Source organism: Carlito syrichta, unplaced genomic scaffold, assembly GCF_000164805.1.
Source record: "Carlito syrichta isolate Samal-C Ts95f unplaced genomic scaffold, Tarsius_syrichta-2.0.1 Scaffold309718, whole genome shotgun sequence".
Classification (NCBI taxonomy): Eukaryota; Metazoa; Chordata; class Mammalia; order Primates; family Tarsiidae; genus Carlito; species Carlito syrichta.
Genome location: NW_007253814.1, coordinates 40,379 through 67,891, shown reverse-complemented (window position 1 = coordinate 67,891; position 27,513 = coordinate 40,379). Strand labels below are relative to the sequence as shown.

The 27,513-nt window shown below is 35.7% G+C and overlaps 1 protein-coding gene across 1 annotated transcript in view; it reads left to right on the top strand.

Annotated features, from left to right (window-relative positions):
• Positions 1-9,360: 9,360 nt before the first annotated feature.
• The window catches only part of LOC110596502 (von Willebrand factor A domain-containing protein 8-like), a gene marked incomplete at its 3' end in the record, with an annotated part of 24,680 nt that continues 6,527 nt past the window's right edge, over positions 9,361-27,513 (top strand). Inside the window, exons 1-7 of the mRNA XM_021717372.1 lie at positions 9,361-9,401; positions 13,160-13,270; positions 14,334-14,398; positions 14,907-15,032; positions 16,083-16,192; positions 16,859-17,013; positions 20,897-21,092. Of these exons, the coding sequence (XP_021573047.1) occupies positions 14,346-14,398; positions 14,907-15,032; positions 16,083-16,192; positions 16,859-17,013; positions 20,897-21,092 (640 nt within the window). The remainder of the gene's footprint in view (positions 9,402-13,159; positions 13,271-14,333; positions 14,399-14,906; positions 15,033-16,082; positions 16,193-16,858; positions 17,014-20,896; positions 21,093-27,513) is intronic.

The window sequence follows — 27,513 nt, the reverse complement described above, 5'->3', positions numbered from 1 at the left end:
GGACGAAGAGCATATTTCACCAGAATGTTCGGTTCTGTTATTTTATGCAAAAAATATCTTAGCCTTATATGGTCTTATTAAGCATATGGAAAGATGTCAAACTACTTTTTTACTGAAATAAAGTAATTTCTAAATATAAATATGTATTCTTTTAATAATCATCAAATTCATTCCAAGCATGCATTTTGATTTGTAGCCATATGCATATTATTTTTAGAGAACTTTTAACTCTGAATCATTTTTTGCCTTAACTTGTCTTGGAATATGAAATTTTTAATGGATTAAATGACAAATCAATAGTTCCTTTTTTAAAGAATCAAAGAAAAGATAGTATGATTAAGAATGAAGACTTTTTAAAAAATTGTCTGCTGTTTTGTTTTGGCAAGTCACCTTATTTAAAACTAATTTTAAATAAAAGAGAATATAAATACAGAATAATTTCATTAGAAGTCAGGATAGTAGCTCCCTTGGTGGGTTTAGGGACTACAAGTGGACCCTCGGGTGCATCTGGGTGCTGATGATATGCTACTTCTCTGGGTACTGGTTACAGTACTGGTTACAGTACCCAGAGCTAAGTGACACACTTATGTGAACATTTCTGTATGTATTTTATATTTCAATTCAAAGTGAAAAAAAATGAAGATGCCAAAATAAAGTCTATGAAACTTGCTCTATATAAATTACAAATGTGGGACTATGCTACCAGGAATTTAGAGGTTAAATTACTACATAACTCAAGGAAAAAAAATGTAAACCTTCAATGTATTCATTGTTAAGGTAAACACAGGACCTGACCTTACCTTCCGAATTTCTAAAATGTAAAACCTTTTTTGCCTTAAAGTATATTCTAAACATGATTTTAAAGCCAGTCTTTGAACAAAATGAAGTATAACTCACTTCTAAGTTACAGTGTCCTTCAAATTTATTTGCGTGGTTGATAATAGATAGCTTGTTATTTTTTCCTATGACTTAGAAATCAGAAAAAAATGTTTACTTTTAAATCATCTTCAACAGGTTGCCTCTGCCAGAGCAGACATTCATGGGCTACTGGACAATTGGACAGGCAAGACATGGAATGCAAAAACTTTTGTGTCCAGCAGAAACTCATCATATAGACATAAAGGTTGATCTCTTTATTATTTACTCTTAAAATATTGAATCTTACAATTTTTTCTGTGTCTTCCCTGGAGAAAAATTTATACAATCTCAGAAATGATGTATTCTGATGTTATTTTAGCTCCTGCTCTAACTTTCAAATCGGCCAGGCCTCTGAGTAGACAATTCCTAATGACCACATAGAATTTCTAAGAGCTAATCATATTTCAGGAAGGTCAAGTATGTTGTATATTTTCCTAGGACAGTTACTCTGTGATATTTGTCTTTACTTTTTGTTTGCTAACAGGATTAAAACTTCTTGAATTTTCATCCTGTTTTTAGCCACATATTGTTGATAGGTTCTGTGTGAAAGGTAAAGGAAAGGAATATCAGTCACAAGTTGCAATTGACATTATGGTATTTCAAGCAGAAAGGGATTTACTGTGGGATTAGATGCTTGTGAAATCATTAGAAAGTGCAGGAGTAACAGAAGTTGGGGCGCAACAATGGACTTGTAGTTTCAACGTTTCTGCTTCTGTTACTATCTCTGCTGCTCGGGTCAACACAGTAAAGCAGGGTCAGCAAACTTCCTTTTTAAAGGTCTACATAGTCAATATTTTAGACTTTGTAGTTGTACAGGTTCTGTTGCAACTACTCTGCCCTCATAGTGCAAAAGCAGCCATGGCAATAGATAAACAAATGAGTCTGGCTGTGTTTCACAAAAATTTTATTTACAAAAAATAGGCAGTGGGTCAGACTTGGCCTGCAGGCCATAGTTTGTCAGCTTCTGCAGTAGCACGTAGACTCTAACTGTTCTTTTTTTTCCCAGAGCTTTCCCTGACTGTTTCCTTGTCTGTTGTAGGAAGATGGTCACTCCCTCTCTTCTGCCTTCTAAATCTCATGCAAGTGCACTTAACTGGCAGAACCTTCCAAAACCCTTTCTCAAGGGAGTGCAAGAAATGCAGTTTCTTATTCTTCTAACCCCTAGGGATCAGACTAGAGGGAGGATAGTAGTAGACAACACATGGATGTCTGTATTTAGCCCAAACAGTTTTGACTAATTAAGAACTGTAGAGCATGCAAATCATTGAAATTTTGGTTTTGTGTACATTCTTTTAGGAATTCATATCTAAGTACCTAGAACTAATATCCATAACATTATTAAATTAGTAATAACCCATTATTTTAAAAGAACAGCCAGAGGAGTCTACATGCTACTGCAGAAGCTGACAAACTATGGCCTGCAGGCCAAGTCTGACCCACTGCATGTTTTTTTGTAAATAAAATTTTTGTGAAACACAGCCAGACTCATTGCTGTGCTTATGTTTCTATTGAATAATTATCATATATGTGAAATATTCTACCTTTCATAAGAGAGCAGGATATTGAATACTTGAACTTAAATTCTATATCTGAGAAGAACTTTTGTACATTTTGTACATTTGTACATTTTGGTGACTACCCACATTTCTTAACTCAGATAACTACTTTTTATAGGGTCCAGCACTTATAAATATTCAGGAGTATCTAATAGAAAGACGTGAAGAAAGATCCCTAAACTTTACTGAAGAGTGTGCCTCCTGGAGGTTACCATTGGATGAAATTAATATAATCTGTGACATTGCTACATCACATGGTATGTCAACTTTTCTTTTGATCTTGTCTTCCTGCATATATGAGGGGTAACCAAAAAATTTAAAAAACTGTATTTTTTTTTTGGAGGGCAGGCCCCTTGTAGTACAGGCATCCCCCACTAGGTACGTGTTCTAGGAATTCATTGGCATCAGTATTCCAGGTAGCATTGTTGTGAGTGACTGCATTCAGCTTCAGTGAATTTAATTTTTATATAGATTGTTTCCAACACGTTTGCCCATTTCATGATGGTTGATTTATGAGCTTACCTGCTCACACTGCACTTAGGGTTCAGCAGTTTTGGACCAAAAATGGCAGCCATGCTCCACCCTCCCTATTTACCCAATCTCTCTATGAGTGACTTTTTTTCCCCCAATGAAAAAATTCCTCAAAAGGAAACGTTTTGATGATGCAGAAGAAGTGAAACAAAAAATGACAGAAGCACTAAAAGCCATCAGAACTGACATTCAAAAACTGTTTTGTTTTGAGCAGTGGAAAAAGTATCTCAAAGGTGTTTTGCATCAAGCAGATAGTACTTTGAAGGTGTCTAAAATTTAAATATGTAAGAGTAAATACACAATTTTTTATAAATAAAAGATTTATAAAATTATTTTCTCCCCTCATGTTTTTTAAAAAGAGGAATTAAATTATCTCTAGAATCAGAAAGTTTATGATAGATTTGGAGACTGTCATTCTTGGAATGGATAGCAATTATATGCAATTTAAAACTAATTTCCTCTAACAACCTAACAAAATGCTATTGTGGAATCCACATAAGCACTGCTGAGTTTGTATGCATATGTCTGTTTCTTGTTACAACTGTAGCACAAAGTTAAACACACCCAGGCATGTGCTAAAAATAGAAAGAAAAAAAGAAAAAGGAGAAACATTGGATTTTTTGGCTGGGATTCCAGTTTGGTGATTACATGAGCCATGAAAGTAGGGCTGGAGTGATTTGCAGTCATTAAACTTCTCATTGGAAAGAATGGCAAATAAAGGATGTAAATTTCCGGCATCTACATTTCTGGACTCTTGCCATTACCTGCTGATTCATACAGTGGGCCTTGGGTACCTTTTGACAAAAGTTCCTCAATTGATGTCAGTTACTAAGGTGATATAAACAGAAGTGGTAGTTGGGGAAAAGAGTCTCTAACTTGACTAAGATGGGAATTGTTGAGGCCAAAATTAGTTTCTTGTTTTTGTGTCTGTAAGTTCTGTGGATATTGTTTATTCCCCAATCAGCTATATAAAAATGTGTGTGTGTGTGTGTGTGTGTGTGTGTATGGGGTGGGTGGGTGGGTGTACACGCACGCGCGCACTTTTAAAATGTACAGGATTTTTTTTTTTTTGGTAAAAGACAAAATCATGTGTCTATGGTTAAGCAAAGAATGGGCTGCGCTTAGTGCCTGTAATAAGAACAATTAAAAAGTTTATTTGAGTACATTTCTGTTAACACTTGTACTATATTCCCAGTGCCCTGTACTGTACAGGAAGGTACTCAATAAATGCTGAATAGAACTTATTTGTGTTGATATAGAAACATTAAAAAAATCCATAGTTATAAATTCTGTTATTCTATCTGATATTTGGAACTGTAACAAATAAAATTTGCTTTGTCTCCTAGATAATATATATCTTTTTCAGCACTTCCATTAACTTATTTCCTATTGAACTTAGCTTATTTATTTAAATTTGCTATATCATTATATATAATATGTATAATATATGTGCATGTATATAATATTGCAGACATGGCACACACGTGTACACACATGTTCCAGATTTTCCAAGATAGCCCCAAATTTAAATGTTGTATCTCGTCATATTTCATGTCTTAATTTGGGTATTAGAAAATATGACCTGTGTAATGGGTGATGCTGATTATAAAAAAAAAAGATAGGTAATTATTATACAAAAGCAGCTTAATTCCTTGCCTCAAAGGTGCTCACATGAGAGATTATGAGAAGCTTAGTCTAGATCCTGGCTATTCAAAAGGATGACTTCAAACCAGCAGCATTGGCATCTCCTGGGATTTTGTGGGAAAGACAGATTCTGAAACCCCATCGCAGACCTTCTGAATCAGAATCTGCATTTTAACTGGATCCTTAGGCAATTCATAGTCTGTTGAAATTTGAGGAAGCACTGAGGTAGAATTCAGAAAATGGACTTGGGCAGGTACCCAGATTGAAAAGATAGATTGATTGTATCATAAGAAATTCTCAAATATAAATGAAAGTTTGGATAAGATTCACAGAGCTAAGATTATTTTAATGGAATTACTTATTTATAGCAAGAAAATTCTAAAGATCAAGGAACTATCTAGAAAATTTAAGATTAGCCGTTAGAAGATGTTGCCCAGCTGTCATCCATGTGACAGCAAAAGAATAAGAGAAAACAGACCTTCACCAGAGCACAAAGCACTTTGCTGTCATACAAGGAAGAATCTCCTGACTTTATATATTTAAAAATGGTATCACACGATATCAGGACATTCTTTTGGAAACAACTAGATAATTAATTTCCTCAAATCTATAGGTGTGACCCTGTCTGCATTTAGAGTAGAAACTAAATTGCTTCTCATGGTCTTTTCAGCCTAATCAATCCTTCTACAAATCAGCTGCTGAGTTCCAACTTTGTACTCAACCTCATGATTCAATTTTCACTAGGTCTCTTGACCAGTCAGAAAATTGGTTGCAAACCACAAAATTAACACTTTTTTGTCATTTCAGAAAATGAGGAGAGTACTCTCTATGTAGTTTCATGCAATCCTGTTTGCTTATACTATATGAATATGACTGGGAGAAGTGGCTACTTGGTGAACCTTTTTGACATCTACCCAAGAATAACCAGTGGAGTCTGGCATCCATTTGTGACAGTGGCATCACTGGGAAGTCCCCTCAAGGGTCAAGTGGTACTCCACGAGCAGCAGGTAATGTATCCCAGGCTACTCGCATGCTACAATTATGCGAAGAGTAACTTACGTTATTAGCAACCTATGACTGAAAATGGGCTTTCATAAAGATCAAGGAGAGGGGCTGCAGGGACAGGTCAGGAGCTGCACTGTATCAGTACCACAAAAGCAGTCCAGTAGCCTCCTCTCTGTAAAGACTGATCTGTATGTCTGGAAACAGGTAAGTCAGAGATTCTCAACTTCAACACGATTGACATTTAAAGCAAGATGATTATTTGTTGTGAAACATGTACTTTCTGGGGTGATAGACAACAAACAAGTAAACCAGCAGAGGATCACACCAATGTCAAGTAGTGACAGGTGTTACATATAGAAATAGGGAGTCTGAAGGAGTGATGGGGATGGGGTAGGAGGAGTTGGGAAGATGAGCAGTTTTAAGAAGAATGCATAAACATCTCCTCTAAGGAGACAGAATTTTATCTGAGACCTGAGTGGCATTTTTTTTCATGTAGAGATAGCTACAAAAAAAAACAAAACAAAGCACTGAATGGAATATACTGAGATCCACCAGTGTCTAATGATGCACAAGTTCCATCCATCGCTGCTATAGATTAGTGCACTAAGATTGCACTAATGGAAAGTACAGATGCTCAGAGTCAGGCTAAAAATAATTTCAAAAAGAAGATATAGATCAAAAGACAGGCTGGATTTCCATTAGTGAGAATTCCAAAGGTCTATGTTAATTTGTGCTATACCAATAGAAAGGAGTCTAAAGTTTTTGTATACCTATTATCTACATAGTATTCAACAAGTACTACACTAAGTGTATTATTCATTTAACAAATATATATTGTGTGCCTAATATTGCAGATACTGCAGAAAACACAAAAACAAAAAATCTTTTCCTCAAAAGCTTACACTCTGGTGCAGGAAAAACAAACAATCAGCAAAACAAGCAATTCATTAAACTGTATTTTAAGTAAGAAGGTGAGAAGCAACAGAGAATAAGATTGCAACTTAAAATAATGTAGGCAGGGATTGCCTAACTGAAAGGTGATATTTAAACAAAATGAAGACCAGATATCAGGAAAAAGAAAGTTCCAGGCAAAGGCGAATAGTAAATTCAAAAACCCAGAGGCTGGAATATGCCTCTTCACCTCTAAAGTGTGGTAGGAAAGCTGAATTGGGTGGAGGAGTAAAAGGAGGTGAGATAAAGAAGTCACAAGGTGGGTTGGGTGGGGACGAGGTGGGAGGGCAGTGGGAAGAGTGGAAGAGTAAAAGGAGGTGAGATAAAGAAGTCACAAGGTGGGTTGGGTGGGGACAAGGTGGGAGGGCAGTGAGAAGAGTGGAAGAGATAGTGTAACGTCTTGTAGGCCATTGAAGTTTCTAAACCTATGAGTGAAAGGGGAAGAAAACGGAGGGTTTTGAGCAGAGAACTACCATGATCTGACATATTTTTAAAGGATTTCTCTGGCTTCTATGTGGTGATTGTCCACAGGTATTAGGACAGAGTGAGGGAGACTAGTTAAGAAATTCTTGCCGTGACCCAGGTAGTTTGGAGGAGGATGGAGGTCATAAGTAATGATAGAGTCTGGATATGTTTTGAAGGTAGAATTTACCAAGAGAAGGGATTCTGCTCCCAGCATGAGAGTGTCAACGACAGGTTCTTGTGTTCTTGTTTAGAATGAATTCACAGACACACAGAGGAGTGGGATAAGCAAGTAGCCTTTATTAAGCAAAGAAGAGCACACTCTCGGAGAGGAGAGCAGGCGGAAACAGCCTGCAGAAAGCTGCTGCTTCTGTACCCAACTATTGTTGAGTTATAACTTTCATTCTTATGGGTGAAGAGGAGTGCGTTTGGGGGTGGGCTCTTCCTAGAAATGGGTGGTCTTAGGGCTGGGTCTCTGCTACTTCTACCTCACATCGGCTGAGGGAGTCTCAGGCCTAACAGGGTCATACTGGGAATGTCATAGGCTCATGTGTGTGACAGGAGTGGGAGGCTTCCCTGGGGTAATTTTATGTTAATAGTATTATAATGAAGGTATAAGTAGGCAATGGTTATCTTGGTTCAACCTTGTTTTTTTTTTCTTTTTTTTTTTTTTTTGAGTTGGAGTCTCACTCCATTGCCCAGGGTAGAGTACAGTGGCTTGCTCATGGCCACCACAGCCTTGACCTGCTGGGCTCAAGTGATCCTTCCACCTCAGCCTTCCAAGCAGCTGGAACTACAGGCATGCACCACCATACCCAGCTAATTTTTTGATTTATTGTAGAGATGAGGTCTCATCAAGTTTCCCAGGCTGGTCTCAAGCCCCTGGGCCCAGGCAATCCTCTCATCTCGGCTTCCCAAAGTGCTGGGATTATAGGCGATTGATGTACATTCTCCAGGGGTCTCTAAGCTAGTTCCTGCATCAGTGGTCAGCTCTTGACCACAAGCATCTTAGAAAGATGGACTACAATGCTGCAAGATGTATCTGATTAGAGTCTAACAGTTAGATAGGTGAGAATTTTCCAGTAGCTAGGTCGCTTGCTTGTTTGTGTGGTTCTGTACCAACCACTGTAGGCATCAATGAGCTTGGAACTTTCCTACAGCCCTAAAGTTTACCTAGTCTAACCTGCCCACTCTATCAGAACCAACAGGATTTTCTAACAGATCAGATGTGTAGGGTAAAAGAGGGAAGAATTCAGGGCAACTTTAAGATTTAGGGCCAGAGCAGCTTGAATGGAGTTGCCGTCGAGATGGGGAAGAAACCAGTTTGGGAGGGAAGCTCAGATAACATTTGACTGAATAAAGAGATGTCTATTAAACATCAAAGTAGATTATGAAACTGGAGTTCAATGGAAAGGTCAGAGCAAGAAATATAAATTTGGGAGTCATGGGCGTATAAGTGTTATGTAAAGCCATGAGATGGAAAGAAGTCACCAAGGGAGTGAACGTGGGTGGAAAACAGAAGTCCAGATACTAAACCTTGGAGCAATAAAATATTAAGAAATAAAGAAAATGAGGAAGAATCAAAAACAAGGATTGAGAATGAGTGGCCAGTGAAGGAGATGAATAAACTGAGGAGTATAGGATCCTGGAAGGCAAGTGACGAATGTCTCAAGAGAAGGAACAATTTTTAAATGCTGACAATGTGTCAAGTAAGAGATTATATAAATTATCTCATGTTATTTCTCCAACTCCCAGTGATATAACTGTTAACTGTATTTACACATGAGGAGATTGAGGCTCAGAGTGTTCAAGTAATTTGTTCAGCAAGTACATGGTAGAACTGAGATTGATGCCCAATTGGATTGGCTCTACCAGAATAAGCTTCACTTCCTCTCTCACTCACTGCAGATCTTGGGGAAAAGATTAGCTTGAAAAATTAAAAAGTATGATAGGAAAATATTAAAAAATTCAATGTTATTACTTGTAAGTATTTAAAAAGCAAAGTGTTACCAAGAAACAATATTTTTAGACTGTAATCTAATCAAGAGGAAAATATTGCAAGTCGAGTAGTTCATTAAGAAAAAAGTCAACTTTTACTTTACTCTTTGCCTACATAATTACCATAAATTCTGAGTTAATAAGTACTTCTTAGTTTTATCCTCACCCTTTATTTTACTTTCTCCTGTGAACAAAATTTATAAATATCCAGATATTTCTTATAAAACTTTGTGTCCAGAAAATTGGAATGAGGATTTTACTTCATATAATTCCAACAAAATATCAATAACATTGAATTGAATTGAATTCTATAGCCAGACTGATCTGTCATAAAAAGTTCAGAATATCTGGTGAATTGTAATTCAGCAAATCAATCACATTTAGATGAGAATCTAAATTTGGATTATTTATTCAAACAGCCCCGCCAAATTTTCAGCTGTCAAATTAACATATACAAATTCTTTAAAAGTACCAAAGTTTTAGATTCTCAGCAAGTGTTTTATTTTCTCAAAAATTCAATTATTTGGCAACATTGCTGATTAGTGTTCTGTTCAATTACAACGACTTTTGTCAAGAAAACATGTTTTTCATTGTAAAGCTGTGCTTGACTTCCACAGCCAGCACCTTCCTCCTGGCACTCATATGCTGCTTTACTTACCCCTCTGGCCACAGTTTCAACAGTTTTCCAGAAAGCTACTCTGGCACCCTGAACAGGCACGATCCACTTATCTGGACACTTCCGCTCTACCTCTCTTCTGAACTGCCTCCTCTTTTCCCAGAAAGGATATCTTTCCTGTCTGTTTTATAATTTGGCCCTGTTAGGATGTCAGACCTGTTGGATTTCATATGAACAACACACAGCTGTGAGCTGTGTAATAATTCAAATGGAATAAAAAATGAGTAGACTGCCATCAATTTCTTCTTCCTCATTCTTTGCTAACTGAAAATGAAGCTAAAATATTGTGGAGATGTACTTCCATGAATTCACCTATTCCTTGTCTTTTTAACATAAAGCTTTGCTATGTATGCTTTGCTTCCTTACCCCGAATTGTACCCCACATCTTTAAAATTAAAAAAAAAGTTGTTCAAAAATTCCTTGCTAAAATAAAATCTTAAGTGAGGAGGAAAGGGAAACTTTGCCATGCCTAAAAATAAAGACCCACCCCTTCCCCACCCTCCATGAGATTATTTATTACATCTGTACAAAGTTTAGAATTTCAGGCTTTAGGACATTGAGGTCATCCAGAGGTTACTTTTCTCCCAGTCAAATACAAACATAATAAAATTGCTCACTTGCTTCTCCTCCCTGCCCCCCTTAAGGGAGCGCCAAAGCCACAGTTACATGTACTCATGTGTGATGCAAAGTTCTATTTTTAAACTCAGACAGAACCTATCATTAGTCATTTACAGAAGGAAACCATTAACATCTAAAAGGATGGAGCAACAGAACTCCCTTCATGTTGCCAATTGCTTATAAACTAATTCTAAATACAGCAATGGCTGGAAATATATGTTTTCTGTTACTTAGAAAGATACAGTTTTTCAGTTCACGTATGCCAAATTATAAATAAATAAATATTAGATCCTAAAAAGGAAGAAAAATGGAAAACTGTTCTAACTTATTCTTTTGCTTAATCATATTTATTTAATCAACTTTTTCCGTGTAATCATTTTTGGGGAAAAAACATTATTTTTAGGACTTTCTGTTGCCTAGAAAAAAGTTAATATTATCCCAAATTGCTTAAGTACTAAGAATTCATGTTAATGTTGTACATATTTATCACACAAGAAAGAGTTTCTCCATCAAAAAATACTCAAGAAAGATTTAATCTAAAATGGTGACCAAATGTTTAACTTTTTTTTAACTTTTAAATTTTTTATTTTAAAGATGTGGGATACAATTCAGGGTTAGGTACACAAATATTCATTATGCAGTTACCCTTGTAACTTACTTCTTGAGGAAAACTAAGATATTACTACCATTTTCAAAACTGTTAAGTGCCAGTGCATAATACTTCTTATATGTTAAATTTTAAAAGAATAGCACACATCATTTTTTTTTTTTTTTAAGTTACAGGATCTCGCTTTGTCACCCAGACTGGAGTGTGGTGGCATGATCATAGCCTCCTGCACTCAAGGGATCACTCCTGCCTCAGCATCCCAAGTAGTAGGACTGTAGGTGTGCACTATCATTTCAGGTCTTTTTTTTTTTTTTTTTAAGTTGGAGTCTCACTCTGTTGCCCAGACTGGAGTGCAGTGGCCGCTGCTGGCCACTGCAGCCTCGACCTGCTGGGCTCCGGCGATCCTTCCGCCTCAGCCTTCCAGGTAGCCGGAATTACAGGTACGCACTACCACACCCGGTTGATCTTTTTATTTATTGTAGAGATGAGGTCTCCCCTAGTTGCCCAGGCGGGTCTCGATCTCGCGGGCTCAGGCAATCCACTCACCTCAGCCTCCCAAAGCACGGGATTACAGGCTGAGCCACCAAGCCCGGCTCCAGCTAATTTTTTTTAGTTTTTGTAGAGACAGAATCTCACCGTATTGCCCAGACTGGTCTTGAACTCCTGGCCTCAGCAGTCCTCTTGCCTCAGCTTCCCAAAGTGCTGAGATTACAGGAGTGAGCCACTGCACCTGGCCCTAATACATATTCTTATGGAGAATTACGTATCATACAGAATGATGCATTCTAAGGGTGATGTGTGTGGAAAAATGAAAGCTTTGTTAACATGCTTAGTAAAAATGTTTAGTACAACCAAGATTCAGAGTGTATGGTCTGAAGCAAGCTATGTGGTGCAGATGCATTTTAATTCTGAGCACTTCAACAAAATTAGCTTGTAAAATAAGTCTGAAACTACTCTATGAGGTGTTAGGTTTGCAGATGAATTATTAATCCTTTTACATTTGTTTTTATTTCTTTAACTAGATTACATATTAGGGGGCAAAACCCGTGATTAATTCATCACTGTAGTCTCCTTTGTGTTTTAAATATAAGCTACTCAGTAAATATTATGGAATAAATGCATAAACATTTCATATTCTGTTTTCTATATTTTGCAAAATGTTAATTTTTTTGTGCTTTGTGACTTTATTTCCCCCAAAGGAAGTCCTTTAAATGAAAAGGTCATAAGGGTTAGGATTACTGGAGGAACCCCCCCCCAATTTAAAAGAAAACAGAAACAAGAAAGAAATTGCATAACAATAGGCCTGATAAACAACTTGCAGGTGCCCTTTGGCAACCTGTTCGTCTAATCCTCAAACGTCTTTCTATTTTAACTTAAAAAGCCAACTTCTTGACAACCCTTTAAAATATTTAATCTTTTCTGGCTTTCTCATTTTTAAGTTCTTATTTCATATGTTTTTGTTCATGTATTTCAACGCATGAGATTCATTTCTTTTCCTGAAAAAGGGTTTCTAATTACTGAGAGATTACTTCATTGCATAGCTGTGATTAATAATGCTGAAGAAATCTCGCTTGTACTTTATTACAGCACCAATTCTGAAAGTTCTTCAAGCTTAGTGAATTTCGAGAGGAAGAAACACTCATTACTACTAGCTAGGTTCTTGGAGTCCTTCATATTTCTTGCTAACTCATATTTATATTTATTTTTTATCTATTTTTTGAATTGAACCTGGATTTGTGAAAATTATAAATGAGATTTAATTATGCACAAATAAGAGAACTTTCAACAGGTCATTCTCTAAGTGTAATTTTGGTAAAAGTAAATGAACTTTTAAAAATTATCAATGCTCTTAATTTCCTTGTTACTATACAATAAGCAGAATCATGAATCAGCTAGCTTATATACTGAAGGGAATGGTTTTAAGATTCTTCAAAGAGAATACCTTCTGCATCACATAATTAAAAATATCTTCATAAGCCCACCTAAAACTTTAAATTTTATATTAAGGAAAATCATTCAGTGTCTTCAAGATATCTCTTAAGGATTTTAATATTGTTGTCTTCGGGATTTCAATATTGTTGTCTTCACTTTGATTTATCACTGTAACCTTCACTTTCAGGTTGCCAAGAGGCTGCTGTTTTTTTTTTTAAATGGAACAAATCTTTAGTTTTTTACTATTTTCTTTATTTGCAGAGTAATGTCATCCTGTTGTTAAATACCACTGACCGTACCCTTCGTCGTCTCATCCTCCCTTTAGAAGAAGTAACATCTAAGAAACCTTCGTGGTGGAACAAGGAGGAAGCTGTAAGGAACACCAAATTTGCCAGCAAATTACCAAAGATATTCTATAGTTTTCTAAACAGACAGATGCACACCTGCCCATCCCTTTCAATGTCTTTCCTTTACTGTAATGCACTTTTTGTGCACTTGTAGATTTTAACATGACACAAAGATATAGCTATAGATGCATGTATAATTAAGTATCAGTAGCTGCTTTCTGTGTCCATCATACTAACATGAAGATTTGTCAGACTGAACTAATAATAATAGAACATTAATAACTATTTGAATATAATATTTATAACAAATGTCTAATCATGCAGTCCAATTTAACCTGTTCTCCAGTTATGTAGTTATGTTTTGGATTTATATAATAAAACCATCAGTATGACACCTGATTTTCCCTATTAGACAAGTGGATATTTTAGTTAATAACTAAATTAAACTAGTAAATATAGTTTAGACCAAACCACAAGAATTCATTTTGTCATTCAGAAAACAGTAAGTGAATATAAAATAAGGTTTACACTTTGCCCCGCAGGACAGCATAACATAAGTCTTAAAAGACCACAAAAAAAGAAAATTTTTTAAATACCATAAATGTATCTAAATCCAAGAAGCAAAATATTTTCTATGTATTTATGTGGCAGTGTAAATTCCATGGTTAACCACTAGATAGCAGATTTATTTCTAAACAGTATTTGGCCGCACTTGGTGGTACAAGCCTGTCCTATAGTCTCAGCTGTGCAGGAGGACCGCTTAAGCTAAGGAGGTCAAGGCCAGCTTGGATAGTGAGATTCTATCTCTAAAAAAAATTGTTTTAAGAAAAAAATTAAAACATACATCAATAAACAATATTTGGTGTTATTTTGAAAGTTCATTCTGAATAGGTTTCAGTACATATTTCACAGTAAATTTTAAAATATAGTTTAATCCATGTTACCATAGAGTTTTGGAGTGGACAAACAGACAGCTTATTTGAGAATTACATGTTTTACATGTTGAAGAACTTTATTTTATTTAAGGGGATGCAGCTAAAGAGAGACATGACTGTATCTGACACATTCAATATGTTTTTTTCCTCTAGGAAACTTATAAAATGTGTAAAGAATTCTCACACAAAAACTGGGTAGTGTTCTACAAAGAAAAAGGGTAAGCTCTTTATTGTAAAAGATTTAAACTGGAGTCCTTATTTAGTCCATCCCATGTCCTGTTTTAATTATACTTGTTTATTATAAAACTAATGTAACCAAATTATAAATTTTTTGTATAAAAGTAAGTCTTCTCACATAACAGAATATTAAGAAACAGACATAAGAAAAGCTAGCACTCACAATCCCATGACACAGCCACTGCTAACAAGGCAGTGGTCACTTTTTATTTTTTTATTGTGCACATAGTTTAGAATTTTGTATATCTGGATTTGTCGATTAACATTTTTCCGTGTTGTTACTTAGTCTTAAAAACATTCTTTTTAGGGTTGCAGGGTATCTCATGAAATGATTATGCCATGCTTACCCCACCATTATCCTCACCCTTTCAGATATGCTCTTCTCTTTTTTTTTTTTTCCTATTTTTTAAATTTATTTTAAAGATGTGGGGTACAATTCAGGGTTAGGTATACAAGTGGTCAAGATATGCTTTTCTTCTCCTTTTCCAGGAGCAGCCTGACTGTGCTGGATGTTCTAGAAGGGCGAACTCATACCATCTCACTTCCCATCAACCTCGAGACAGTTTTCCTCGTAGCAGAGGACAAATGGCTTCTGGTAGAGAACAAAACAAATCAGTGGGTAGATCTATTTAGTATCTAATGGAGTGTGCTATAACTCAACCTTATTTATCAATTATCCAACATCCTTACTGCTCTTTCTTGTGTCTGTCTTGTAACAATTTCTGTGTTTGGCAGCATCTCTATAGATGAAAGTTACAAGGAGGAGGGGCTTAAAATAAATTAAATGTCAACTTCTCAGAGTATGACATTAAAATTAACAGTAAAAAAAATAATGACTTTTACATAGGATCTATACTTATTTGGGCTTTTTCCTAATGGCACATTGAGAATTCACTTTATTCTTGCCAAACTGGAGATACTTCAAAGTATATTTTCAGTTTATCCTCTCTTCAAAAAGCCACAGTCTCCATCCTAGATCTGTTGCCTTTTTGTAACTTCATAGAATCTAAACCTTAGAAGTTTCTTTCCTTTTTGTCTTGTGTATTCCTATTTGGTTATGGTTATGGTTATGGTTATGTTTGTGTTGCTTCCCTCCTTCAGACCATACGCTTCCAGATGAAAGGCAGTTGTGTGGTACTTGTCATATATAGAGTACACAGTAAACTGAGTTCACCTTCTTCATGCATGACGTCCACTAGCCCCTGTGCTAACCAGCAAAAGTGGCCCACTGCAAAGGATTTCTGGCTATTTATACAACTATATCTTAGAAATCTTAAAAATAAGTAGATCAAGGAGATTATAGTGGTGACAGTTTCTAGCTGATCACAAATTAGAAGTCATGCTCTCTCACGGGCTGATCAAAGAGTCACAGGGTATGTCCCATTAGAGGTTTGCTTTTGTTTTTTGTTATTTTATCATCCCTTTCTCTGATAGAAAGTGTTCGGTTGGATTTGGGAGTCCTATATAACTGTGTTGTTACTGTTTAGAATATAATTTTGACATAATGTTTAAAATATAATTTTTAATTCATGATGAAATTCTGAAACAGCAAATTATACTTAGTAGAAAAAGGCTGAGGGAAATCTAATTTGTTTTAGTCTGGTTTTATAATTATTAGAGAAAAAATAACTTTTCACATAAGTTAGATGTTTTGTTTGTTTACAGGAAATATCTTTTAACTAAGCCTGCACACGTCGAATCTGAGGGCAGTGGGGTTTGCCAGTTGTATATGTTGAAGGAGGAGCTGCCTAGCACAGGGTTTGGAGTTACACAAGGTAAGTACTATGTTCTGTGTTTATGGCTGTATAAGTGCGTGCTTGTACATACACTGTCCTCTAGAGTGACTTAAGAACCATAGCATCACCTAATGTTAATTTTATACCAAAAGAAAAAATTTAGTCACTGCAGTAGAACTAGTAAGTAAGAATCTACCATTTTTCATCATCATAAGGAAGCCTACTTTTTAAAGCCTTATCCTTGAATTTTTTTAAGTGATAAATCAGAATTTTTTAATACATTTAAGCTCTAAGTGTAATTTAGGATCTCTTTCCTTTTTTTCCCAGAGACCATCAGGATTTGTACATAATTCATCATAAGTTTTATGGAGTAAATAGTAGCTATGTAAAAAATATAAAATGTATTATTGCCAATAATGGGTTGGGTCACTCTCACATCTTTTCTGCAGGGAGCTATTAATAATAATATTTATAGCTAATAAAATTTTGAATTCTGTAAATATTTAGAATCAGTTTGATAAGATACTTTGATTGTAAAAATGATGTTTTCTCAAGCAATAGCCTGTGAATGTAATTTAAAGTGTTTCCTCTTTTTTATCTTGTTCTTTTCTGTTTGAATTGTTGAGAATGAAATCTTGCAAAAATTAATTCCTGGAGCATTGTAAGGGGCATATAGTGTCTAATGTTTGTCTGACACTTCTTCAGAAACAGAGTTCAGCATACCTCATAAAATTTCAAGTGATCAACTATCATCTGAAAATCTAAGTTCAGCTGTGGGGCAGAAGATTGCCTCACCCAACCGAATTCTCTCAGATGAGAACAATTATGCAACAATAGTTGTTGGTTTCCCAGATCTCATGGTGAGCATCGATTTTTTTAAATTATTGAACAAATATTTCTTCCCCCTTAAGCCTGCTTGAGAGTTAATTAAAAATGTTTTATTTTTCTGGTAAACATTTTAGATCAAGTCTGCATTCCAAATCAGTCATTAAAAAATTCATTCTACCTATAAAGTTTCATTACTTTTTAAAAATTAATGTTAAAAAGTGCAAAACATTGTTACCAACTGCAGATTCTTAGACTGTCATGTAATAGAAATCAACACGAGGCCAAACAGTTTCCCAGATGAGGCTTTATTGGGGACTTATACCTGGATACCAGAGAAACAGCACAGGGGGAAGAGTTCCCAGCTGGCCCTTGGAAGAGGGCTGACTGGGGCCTTTTGTTAGATAAGGGACGGTGCAAACTCAAAGGAAAGGTATGTTAATATGATTAGGGAGGGGTTCTAACCTTGAAAGCTAGATACATACTTCATACGTCGCAAGTACACAAAATGAGGGATAGATAAGCCCCCCCCCCCACCAGGAGTGGGGATTTTAGTATTATAATGAGGCAAGGGGTTAGGATTAGTCATTTTTTTTCCTGGATTTATACGCTTGGGGGTTAATTCTTAGTGAGATTTGTGTCAAGATGTTGCTTATCTCGGTTTCTTCAGATACACTTGCAAGGTCAGTGGGTATGTGTGGAGAGATTCATTAGTGGGGTTCTGTTTCACAGTGAAATAATTTACTAAAGGGAAATGAGAATTCTCCCTATGTGGGAGCTCATGTGATACAGTTAAATGCTGAACCTATTTTATCATGTTATCTTAATGTGTGCACATAACATCTCCAAGAAACAATTTGAGACTAATATAATAGCATGTTCTCTAAAATTTTTTAAAGGTAAATTTATTGGGTTGTCATTACTGAAGATTAAATTTTTCAACACTCATGAATATCAATTCACTTTCCATTGAGTTTTGCTCTGATTTATTATATCTTTGCAGCATCCAGATTATACTATTATGACTAATGATATCAACTTATTTTTCTCTTACTTGAGTCCTTCTTCTATTATCTACTGTTATCTATAAAGTAGAGGCTATTTGTAATTGACTTCAAGTGAAACTGAGCACAATCTTCCCTTGATGGAAATGTGGGGAAATGAAATATAAAAATTACTTCAGTTCAAGTTGTCATCTAATAACCTTAGATGTAACTCCATGTGTTTTGGTTGAATATTTCATTTTTATAATCTCCTTTGTGGCCTTTAGGTGAGATGATAGAATCTTTTAAAGATAAAAATATGGACTCTGCTTGATAGTATACCAGTTTCATATACCTCAAATTTTTAATGTAATTAATGAATTGTGAGTACTTCAGGATACACAACATTTGAAATCCAAAACCTAATGGATAATATGTGACTTAGGACATATGCTTTACTCATTATCAAGTAAAAAGCATCTCCTTTTATATTATATAACTCAAAATGAAGCATGTTGTTGGAATACAGTGTCTACAGCAGCCTTGAATTAATGAAAGAAAGAGATGTATTTAATGTGCTTCTCACTATTCTTGCTTCTATGAACAGAAAAATTATTGGAACTTTTTTTCTGAAGGTGGAACTATTTTAAAAATTGATCTTCTAATCACTACCTTCAGACTGAAGAAATTAGTCTAGAAATATAATGTTACTATAAAAAGATTGGAAAATAAAAGCTGAGTAGAAGGCACTGTTTTTCTTAACCTTGTAGAAATTCTTTATAATCTGTAAGTGACCTTGTTAAATTAAAATATATATCCCTACTACTTAGAATGTTACCCACTACATAGCAGGTATTTAATGAATATTTGCTAAATGGAAAATTGGAGTCAGCTAGGCAGCCTTTATGATAACACATTTTTAGGCCCCAACACAATAGTCAGGCACTGTGCTAATCTAAACCCTTTCATGCATGATAGTTAATTTTTGCAATAATTCTGTGAGGTTTTACAGGTGAAAAAAACAGAAACAGAGAGAGGTTATATTCCCTAGGCCATAAAAACTAGAAACAGTGGGATTTGAACTCAAGTGTGACTAGTTCTCTAATCTGTCTTCTTTCTACCTCAACACACTTCCTTTCTGCTTTTATGTGAATTTCTTTGTACTCTCTATAGAACTATCAACAAAGGAGTATGCCACCTCTTATTAACTTTTTTTTTTTTTTTAGAAAGCAAGATTTATTGAGAGGACAGGAAAGCTCCCACAGTAGGAGGGGACCTGAGGGGGTTGCCCAATTAACTTTTTATACAGTTATCAGTGGTACTTAAATTATTATAAACTGATATAACTTTCTTTTTTTTCTTTTTTTTTTTTTTTTGAGTTGGAGTCTCACTCTGTCGCCCAGACTGGAGTGCAGTGGCTGCTCCCGGCCACCGCAGCCTCAACCTGCTGGGCTCCTGCGATCCTTCCGCCTCAGCCTTCCAAGTAGCTGGAACTACAGGCATGCGCTACCACGCCCGGCTGATTTTTTGATTTATTGTAGAGATGAGGGCTCACCAAGTTGCCCAGGCGGGTCTCCAACCCCCTCAGCCTCCCAAAGCGCAGGATTACAGGCTGAGCCACCAAGCCCGGCTAACTTTCTTAATCCTAATACCAAATAGCTATAAAAACCTATTGCAAATATCCTCAATATGAAACATTAAAAGCATTCCTTTTCTTATCAGGAATACAACAAGGATACACCACTTCTAGTTAACATAGTACTGAATGTTTTTGACATGATACATATTGAAAAAAGTAATTAATTGTATTCCATCAAACTTTAAAGCTTGAATGTCTGTTAAAAGACTCTTTTAAGAGAATGAGAAAGACAATATATAGACTGGGATAAAATATTTGCAAGCCATGTTTGCAACAGAAAACTTATATCCAGGAGATAATTAAGAAGGCAAAAAAAGTCCAGTTTACAAATGAGCAAACAGTAGGCCAGTGTGAGGTGTCAGAGGACAGAGTCCAAGCAGAGTAAGGACATCCATGATGGGGGAGGGGTAACCACTCGTGATGAGCATCAAATCCAAGCAGAATGTAGATGACATCCCCTGAAGGGGTAGCCTGGCATGAGATGTGGGATAAGTAAGGGGAGGGAGGTATCCCTGCCTCATACTATCCACAAAAAGAAATTCCCGTTCATTGCCAGACCATTGCCGCTATCGCCTTACTAGACTGGTGTAGCCATGTGCTCTTTGAGTTGTGGCTGTCGCCGTGTTTCCCGGCTTTGGTCCCTTACCCACCTTGGAGAGGTGACTCTCCTCTTTCTCTCTCTCTCTAGTTTGCTTCCTAAATAAACTATATTTTCTAATGTAAAAAAAAAGAAACACAGAATTCCTGATATACTAAAGACAAATGTGAAAGACAAAAAGTTAAAGCTTCTGGAGAAAATGTAGGAAGATATCTTTATGATCTTGGGAAGGATAAATACTCATATTGTAAAATTTTAAAGTAAAGCAAGGGAAATAATAACACAAAATTCTAAAAGAGTTCAATCTAGAGGGGACAGAGAAAGATGTTATTGGGCTTCAAAATTGATAGTTATATTCTATTCCTTATGCCAAACAATAGATACTTTCCTGTTCATGTTAGTATTTTAAAACTAATTATATTGCTCTATTCCCTCTTTTTAGTGGCAGTTTATTTAAAGATAAAAATTTTGACTTGTGTATTTCACACTTGTCTGAAAATTATAATTATTGATAAAGCAGATGTTTCCTTTACCACATTAAAAAAGGTTGAGATATTATTCAATTTTCTTATACCTGTGAAACACCTTGAGCTTATCACTAGTGTCTGGTTAAAGGGCTGCATTGTTAAGGTTGTGATAAATGTAGTATATGACACTTCAGTACTTTCATCTCTTCTTTTTTCTTTCTTTTTTTCCAGTCACCCAGTGAAGTTTATTCTTGGAAGAGACCATCATCTTTGCATAAACCAAGTGTCACTGATACGGCATTCTATGGAGGAAAGAAGAAAACTACAACTCCAAAACAGAGCAATTGTGTAACTCTATTAGATATTAATCAGGTAGTCAGGATTTTGCCCCCAGGAGAAGTCCCTCTAAAAGATATCTACCCAAAAGGTAAGAAATTTACCCATTTCTAACTGACCAAGGTAGTTAAAGTTAGCTCGCTTTTGGTAGGGGATATTTATCGTTATCATTTTATACTTATAAAGATGGATCATTCAGACAAGTCTAGAAATAGCCATAAAACCTATATATATATTCAGAAAGGTCTCACTCATTTTTTACATAGTATATGGTTGTAGCCACTGCTGTTAGAACTAATCTTCATTTGCATTACAGTCTATAAAGTAACTTTTACTTAGGACATGTTTTCAAAGTGCCTTTAAAAATGATTCTGCTATCAGTTGTAGAAACTGGGGTCTGACTTTTGTACTAAACTCCTGAGACTGAAGGCCAAAGACTTACTATGCAAACGGATTCTCTTAGTGCTCTCAAAGTCAACTTGTATATTTATTACTACATAACATATCCAAGTCTTGATAAATTCACTAATCTTCAAAACCCAAATCTATTGTTAGCACGCTCTCTAATATACACATGATAAAATTCTGACACAGAAACAACACGACTGGCCCAGAGTCACCCCACCAGTGGCCAGCAGAGCCAAGGTTTGCACCACCGTCCTCCAATCCTAAATCGAGAGAAATTCTCATTGAACCACCCTGGTGTCCATCATGATGAACAGTGAGTACTGTGACAGGAATATTCATAAAGTAGTAAATAAATGCAGAGAAAAAGCTTACAACCCAGACTAGGAATTACGAGTTGACTCTTAAAAGATGAGTGGGAGTTAATCAATTGCAGGAATTAGTCCAGGAAAAGGGAACCCTAGGTGAAAGGTAAGGACTTGGCAGACAACTCCAGGAATTACAATAAGTTCTATACCAGAGCTTATATACTCTCATTCACGTAGAAACATGGGGTTCACCTTTAATACCTCTTCTCCCTCATCTTTCACATCTAATCCATCAGCAATCACCATGATCTTTTGATACAACTTAGCAAATATATCCTGTACCCACCCACTTGTCTCCAGTTCTTTTGCCAATATCCCATCCCAAGCACCACCATCGTACACTGGGAATATTGTCCCAGCTTCCTGGCAGTGTTACCTCTTCCATTCTTTCCCCCTCCTACCTATTCTCCACATATCAGACAGAGTAATATTTTTAAAGTACAGTGTACATTTGTTCTTATTAAGTCCCAGTTAGTGCTCAGTAAAATTAATCCTTTTCAGTGTATAGTTCCGTTAGTTTGACAAACACAATCAGTTGTGTAATCAACACTGCAATTGATGAAGAAGAGTTTCCCAGCCTATCACTAATCTGATTTCTGCCCTTATAGATTTGCTTTTATCAGAATATTATATGTACGGAATCATACATTATATGGTCTTTTGAGTCTGGTTTCTTCCTTTTAATATAAGGTATTTGAGAATCATTTATGTTGTATGTACCAGTAGTTTGTTCTTTTTTATTGCTGAGTGATTACCTATTATACAGATGTACCACAGTTTATTTATTCACAAGCTGATAGATATGTGGGTTGTTTTCAGTTTCTGCAATAATGGCTAAGACCATTATGTACATTTGTGCATAGGTTTTTAGGTGAGCATAAGTTTTTGCTTCACTCGGGTGAATACATAGGAATGGCATTTTTGCATCATATGATAAAATTGTCAAACTGTTTTCCAAAGTGGCAGTGCCATTTTGCATTTCTGTCAACAATGAATGAGAGTTCCAGTTGCTCTGCATCCCTGTCAGTACTTGGTATTGTCTGCTTTTCACCATTCTAATGGATATATAGTGACATCTCATTATGATTTCAATTTGCATTTTCCCTAGTGCCTAATGATATTGAATATTTTTTCATGTGTATCTTCTTTAATGAAATGTCTCTTAATAAAAATGGAAAAAATGTACATCATTGACTTGTTTCAGTTCTGAGAGGGAATGTGTTCAACTTTTCTCCTTTCAGGTTGACATTGGCTGTGAGTTTGTAATATATTGTTTTTATTATTATGAGGAATGTTTGCTCTGTGCCTGTTTTTCTGTGAGTTTTTTATCATGAAGGGATGCTGGATTTTATCAAATGCTTTTATGGTATCTATTGAAATTATCATATGTTGTTTGTTTTTAATTCAGTTAATGTAATGGATCATGATTATTGACCTGTGTATATTGAACCATTCTTGGGATAAAATTCAATTGATTGTAGTGGATTTTTTTTTACGTGCTGTTGAATTTGGTTTACTAATATTTTGTTGAGAATTTTCACATCTGTGTTCATCAGGAATATTGGTCTATAAGTTTTCATTTTTTGTTGTCTTTCCCTGGCTTTAGTATCAGGGTGATACTGGCTTCATAGAATTAGTTAAGGAGAATTTTCTCTTCTTCGGTCTTATGGAATAGCATTAGTAAGATTGGTACCAGTTCTTTGAAAGTCTGGTGGAATTTGGTTGTGAGCCTGTCAGGTCCTAGATTGTTTTTGTTGGGAAGCGTTTAATTACTGTTTCAATCTTGCTACTCATTATTGGTCTGGTCAGGGTTTCTATTTCTTCCTGATTTAAGTTTGGTGGTTGTATGTTTCCAAGAATTTATCCATTTTCTCTAGATTGTCTTGTTTGTTTGCATAGAGGTATTTAGAACAATCAGGCAAAAGAAGGAAATAAGCGTATCCACATTAGAAAAGCAGAAATAAAATTATCTCTGTATGCTGACGATATGATCACATACCTAGAGAATCCTAAAGATTCCTCCAAAAGACTCCTGGACTTGATAAGTGAATTTAGTTAAGTTTCAGAATACAAAATAATGCTATGTATTATTTTGTGAATGATAAATACCAAATTCAAGTTTAGGACGGAGGTTACTTCGGTTTATCAAAAGTAGAGAAGAGAACACTTTGACCATATTGGTAATGACTTACCAATATGGATGGTGTGCAAGACCTCTGTGTTCTCCTCTTCTCCACTTTTGACAAACCAAAGTAACCTCTATCCTAAACTTGAATTTGGTATTTATAGCTCACAAAATAATACATAGCATTATTTTGTATGTTTTTATCAGTATGGTAATATGTAGGACTATCTGGTGTTTTTTTATATAGTATGCTATTATCATACTGTATTTATTCTTTTGAAACTTTTTCTCTGTTCATGTTTGTGAGATTCAATATTAAAGAAAAATTATTTGTGACATTTATTAAAGAACGGTAAGTCAGATTTTATTCAGGACTGTCATAGTAGGTGTAGGGACCACTGCAACAGGGTTTTGCAGTAGGGAGAGAGATTGGGCTCAACTCCAAGTACAACAAGGAAAACTGGGAATTTGTAGTGAAGGAAGGAGTAAGGCAGGTGTCAGTGGGTGGAAAATTACTGAGAGGAAACATCAGAAGTAAGAAGAAATTCTGGCTTCAACAGACCTAACAGGATTCTTGCTGAGGGCAGGCGAGGGTGATCAGACATCACCTGGGGAATGGTGGAGAAGGAGGAACCCAGTCAGAACTCTAGGGAGGGAATCTGACTTCACAGAATTCTTGTTAAAATTGGAAAATGCAGAGATGAACACAGAAGCCCAAGACTCAAAACCTATTTGAAAAGAGGATTCAACAGGACCTGACTAGAGTGTGGTCAAGAGAGAATCATTGTAGTCTGTACTGACAGTTCTGCTTTTATTTTCACTGCTTCACATGTCACCATTTATTAATCCAGTTGTTGTCAGTGCACATTTAGGTTCTTTCTAGTTTTTTGCTATGGCAAGAAGTGGTGCCATGAATATTCTTGTACCTGTCTGCTTGTGTGTATGTTGAGAGCCTATGGGGGAGCAGTATATCTAGGAGTGGAATTACTGAAGTTGTTCCAGCAACTTTAAGTAGGTCCTCATGCTCCTCATCCTCATCCACTCCTGTAGGAGTCACTTTACCTTTCCCTGATTTCTAGTGTATTTGAGCATGTTTTTATATGTTGTGATTTACTTGTCTGAGAATTGTTTCTATATATGTCTTCAGTCATTTTTCTCTTAGTTGCTAGGAGTTTTACTCATTTGTTTAAGTAATGTCATTTAAATATTCCAAATGTATATAAAGTGCTTAGGACAGTGACTGGTACATAATAATAATTTTATAAATGTGAGCTCTAAAAAAGGAAAGAAAGAAAGACAGTTCTTAAAAGCATGGTGTAGGGAGATCCCAGGATGATAGCTGTGCGCAGGCCTAAGAATCAACCAGTTCAGATTAGAGATGAGATTTCTGGAAAAATGTCTCCAAGAAAGTAAAATTGATAAGCACAATATATTTGAACATATTTAGAGATTTTGACAATTAGGGAACTTTGGGCATAAAGTAGTACTAAGTAAATTTAAAGAAACAAAATATAATGCTTATTAATGCCAATAAGAACAAACAGTTATACAAGAAAGAAAAAATAATCATAAGACATAGCAATGCCGTGAGTAGCATTTATGCAATCATAAAAATTTAAGTGCTTTATGTTAATCTAACCAAAATTATCATATAAATGTATTGGGACATGGGAAAATGGGGAGGGGAAGAGAAAATGAAGAAGAGTTAAACTCTCATCTTGCATGATGGGAAGGCTAAAAATGATGCCTGAAGTTAAAACATCAAGACAGCACCATAAGGATGAAGGTGAATACCAAGAGCACAGGTTAAAAGGTAGAAAGTGTCTCTGGGGAGCAGGAAGAAGGGAGGGGTTGGGGAAGGCAGAAGCTCTCTGTTTTTTCTTTAAGCCTTTTTGACTCTTGAATCTATGTGCATATAGACCTCTGATGAAAATCCAAGCTAAATTAATTTTTTAAAGTAACTCAAATCAAACCATCTGATTAGCCAAGAACTAATGCATATCGACCTCATAAAGAAATCAATTGTAAAGACTACCCTCCTATTGACTTTCACAAAGATAGAATAACTTTAATACACATGGGGGGACATTTACTACACTCTTCCAGTCAGTTTTCTTCTAGCTAAATATTAGCTTTTTTTTTTCTTTTCTTTAATCACAGATCTCAGTTCTTTAAGGACAAAATAATGAATCTTGATTGAAAACAGCACACTGTTTTTTGAACTTCGAGTAAAACCAAAGATTTAGTATTGCCACAATTGCAGGGCACACATCAGTCTTTTAATCTGTGGACAAAGAAGTGTATTAAACCCAGTGGTTAACAGGTGTACATCAAATTACATTTCCAGAAGAAGTGATTTTAATATAATTTCACCTTCTCTCTGAACATTTTCCTGGTTATTTTGCCTGATAGTTTGTATGCCTCCTCCTAACCTTGGCACTGTGCATGTAAACTGTTCCCACTGTTCATGGGAACTATGCGATAAACACTGTAGCAATGACTTCCCTTTAATGGTTAGTGAACTAATCCCTAAATACAGTTCATACCTATCTTCAAAATCCACCTGGATTATAAATGTAATGGAAATTTACTGAGCCCGAAACATTTAAAATGGATGGATGAGGACTTGGCTAAGTTTGGAGGGAAACCTGGCCACAGTTTTCACTTCCTTAATTCAATCATGTATTCTGTTCAAGGATAACTATAAGGCTTTTTTTTGTAAATACATTTGTCTTCTGAGTTGATTTATTTTCAAATCAGTAAGCATCAATTTTGATTGTTTTAAGTGCTTAAAGCTACTACCATCAACTTTAATATTTCTCTGAAGTGCTTTGTAACCACAAGTACCCTTCCCTGATATGTGAAAATATTTTTTTATACCAAGAGTAAAATTCTTGCTTTCTCCTTCTTGAAATAGTAAACACAGTTATTATTACATTTTCTCACCCTCTTTATGCCATGGAGTTAATTTGCAAAGTGAAAGAAAAGAAAGATGTAGAAAAAAAGATATTTTAAAGTAAGTTGGCTTATTTTGCTGTCATGGGCAATCTAAAAGTGCTGATGGCAGTAGTTCAACTTAATACTACTACTTATTTTTAAAAATGTCTCTAAGTGGCAAGCCAAAATGTGAGTTGGTTAGCTAGGCAGCTCTAGTCATCCCAACAGCTTCAGTAACTGGTTATTTTTGGCAAAGAGCTGTGGTCTATAAATAATTCAACCTACTTCAGCTAGGTTCTAGCAGCAGGAATTGTCAAAAATTATTTGTGGTGCAAAACTTTATCCAAGATTTACCTTATATCACAGGCAGCATTTCCAGTGCAGCCAGTGCATCTTAAAATAAGCATGTTCATTTTTATACAAATGACCACCTGGGAACAGCCAATCCAGCTGGATGACCAAATTACTATGGTAACTCTCTTTTCTTACCCCTTCTTATCCTTGACATTACCTTCCCTTCCTCCTGATCCCTTTCCCCTGGGACCACACTTTCCCTAGCTCTTCATCTCACACCGGAACCCAGGGCCACTCTAGGATCCTTTCCAAGTCCCTAAAGGCCCACAATGGTAAAAGGAAGGAAGGAAGGAAGGAAGGAAGGAAGGAAGGAAGGAAGGAAG